Source organism: Temnothorax curvispinosus, unplaced genomic scaffold, assembly GCF_003070985.1.
Source record: "Temnothorax curvispinosus isolate PA1 unplaced genomic scaffold, ASM307098v1 QBEX01016489.1, whole genome shotgun sequence".
NCBI classification, from domain to species: domain Eukaryota; kingdom Metazoa; phylum Arthropoda; class Insecta; order Hymenoptera; family Formicidae; genus Temnothorax; species Temnothorax curvispinosus.
In genome coordinates this window covers 6557-9068 of record NW_020226269.1, presented here as the reverse complement: position 1 = coordinate 9068, position 2512 = coordinate 6557, and the positions used below count along the sequence as shown (strand labels likewise).

At 43.1% G+C, this 2512-nt stretch overlaps 1 protein-coding gene across 1 annotated transcript; it reads left to right on the top strand.

Moving 5' to 3' along the window:
- Positions 1 to 153: 153 nt before the first annotated feature.
- On the top strand, positions 154 to 669 carry LOC112466677 (histone-lysine N-methyltransferase, H3 lysine-79 specific-like). Its single transcript, XM_025034902.1, has one exon. It carries the CDS (start codon positions 154 to 156, stop codon positions 667 to 669), a length of 516 nt encoding a protein of 171 aa, XP_024890670.1.
- Positions 670 to 2512: the final 1843 nt, after the last annotated feature.

Below are 2512 nucleotides of genomic sequence, written 5' to 3'. Positions count from 1 at the left end.
AAAAGAAGGGGAGTATGGAATGAGGAAGGAAAGACGCAATTTAAGGAGAAGTTAGGCGCGATTGAAGGAAAAAGAGACCTGCAAGAGGAAATAGAGGAAGGAACAAGAAAGATAAGAAGGGTGATTGAGGAGAACGAGGACAAGAATGAAAGAATGACTATCAAGAACAAAAGAGGGTGGTGGGACGAGGAATGTACGGAGAGCAAGAGGGAAGTGAGGAAAGAACTAAGGAAATGGAGAAAAGGGAAAGGAGAAGCAGAAAGATACAAAGAAAGAAAGAAAGAATATAGGGAAATGTGTGATAGAAAGAAGGAGGAGAAAGAAAGAATGATCAGAGAGATTGGAGAAGCGAAAACGGAGGGAAAGGTATGGGAGTTGATAGGCAGAGTAAGGAAGAGAAGAAGAAGGGTGAATGAAGAGATAAAACCGGAAGAGTGGAAGGAGTATTTCATGGATCTGATGGGTGGAGTGGAGAACAGAGTGGTAAAGGGAGAGGGAGACAGAAGCAGACAGGAGGAAGAAGAGATAGGACTAGAAGAGATAAGAAACGTAATAAAGAAACTAAAAACGGGAAAAGCAATAGGCAATGACGGGATACCTAACGAGGCATGGAAGTACGGAGGAGAAGAAATGGATATGGGAGGTATGCAAACGTGTCTGGAGAGGTGAAGGCTGGCCGGAACAATGGAAGGAAGGGGAGATAATCCCATTAGTTAAAAAAAGAGAAGGGCGAGAGGTGAAGGACTATAGAGGAATAACCATCATGTCTTCGATGTACAAAATCTACACGGCGGTACTGGCGGAAAGAATAAGAGAAGAAGTAGAAACGAAGAAATTGATCCCCGATAATCAAACGGGATTCAGGAAAGGAATGGGAACAATGGATCAAATATTCGCTTTGAATTACCTGGTGAACAGACAAATAAGAAAAGAGAAAGGAAAGATGACAGTGTTTTTTGTGGATCTGAAGGCTGCCTTCGACTCAGTGGACAAAAGAATATTAATAAAGGCAATGAGAGAAAAAGGAATGAGACAAGGACTGATAGACAGAGTAGAGGAAGTATTGAGGGAAACAAAGAGCAGAGTAGGGAAAAGAGGAGAGAGTGATGGTCAATTTTGGACGGCGAAAGGCCTGAGACAGGGATGCCCACTAAGCCCAATATTATTCAACCTATTAATCGCAGACATAGAGGATCATATAAAAAAAGGCGGATGGGGAGGAGTGAAATTAAGAGGCGAGAAAATATACACGCTAATGTATGCAGATGCTATTGCACTGCTGGCAGAGGAGGAGCAGGACATGAGATCGATGATAAGCAGGTTAGAAGGATATTTAGACAGAAAAGGGTTAACTCTGAGTATAGAGAAGTCAAAGGTAATGAGATTCAGAAAGGGAGGAGGAAGGAAGAAGAAGTACGACTGGAGGTGGAAGGGAAAAAATTAGAAGAGGTTAAAGAATTCAAGTATTTAGGGTATACGATGAAGGAGAATGGAGGGCAGGAGGCGCATATCAGAGAGAGAAGAAGGAAGGCAGCAAGAGTAATGAGGGAAGTATAGGGGATAGGGAAGAGGATGTGGAAAAAGGACTGCAAAAGAAGGATCTGGCTATACGACACACTGATATGGACAGTGATGGGATACGGGGCAGAAGTATGGGGATGGAAGGAGAGGAGGGAGGTAGAAGGTATTCACGAGAGATATCTTAGATGGGTACTTGGAGTAAATTGGAGGACGCCGGGATATATGGTCAGAGACGAGCTAGAAAGAGAGAAGATGAGAAGTAGAGCAAACAAGAGAACATGGAAGTTTGAAAGAAAATTGGAAGAAGGTAGAGGAGGAGAGATAGCGAGAAAGTGTTTGGAAGAAATGAAAGAGAGATGGAAGAAAGGAAAGGTAATAGGGAGATGGGAGCAGGAGAGAAAAGATTACTTGGAAGGGATCGGAGTAGAAATGGAAGGAGGAGAGGAGTTGGAGGAGGAGGAATTGGAAAAGAAGGAGAGAGATAAGGAGAGACAAGAAAGGATGGAAAAGATCGTAGGATCGAAGTGCAATAGATGGTATAAGAGCATAAGGAAGAACGGGATCCCGGACTATCTAATGAAGGGATGGGAGGAAGCAAGATGGAACAGGATTGCAAGATTCAGACTGGGTAACGAAGTGAGGGAAGGACTATACTGGGAAAATGAGGAGGACAAAAAATGCAGGATGTGTGGAAAGGAAGAGGAAACATGGGAACATGTATGGGAGGAATGTACGAGATGGGTGGAATGGGAAGGAGAGGGGTGGCAGGATGTGGCAGAGAGATTACTAGGAGAAAAGGGAGAGGGAAAAGAATGGATGAAAGCAATAGAGGAAAGGAGACGAGATGGAGGAGGGAAGATAATGAGAAAGGAAGAAGGACAAGCCAACAACTCAACGAAAGAGGATCAAGGAGGGCGAGACAACGAAAAGGATCGAAGAAGAATATGTTTATAATAAATTATATGTATTTTAATTGTATGTAAATTGTTGT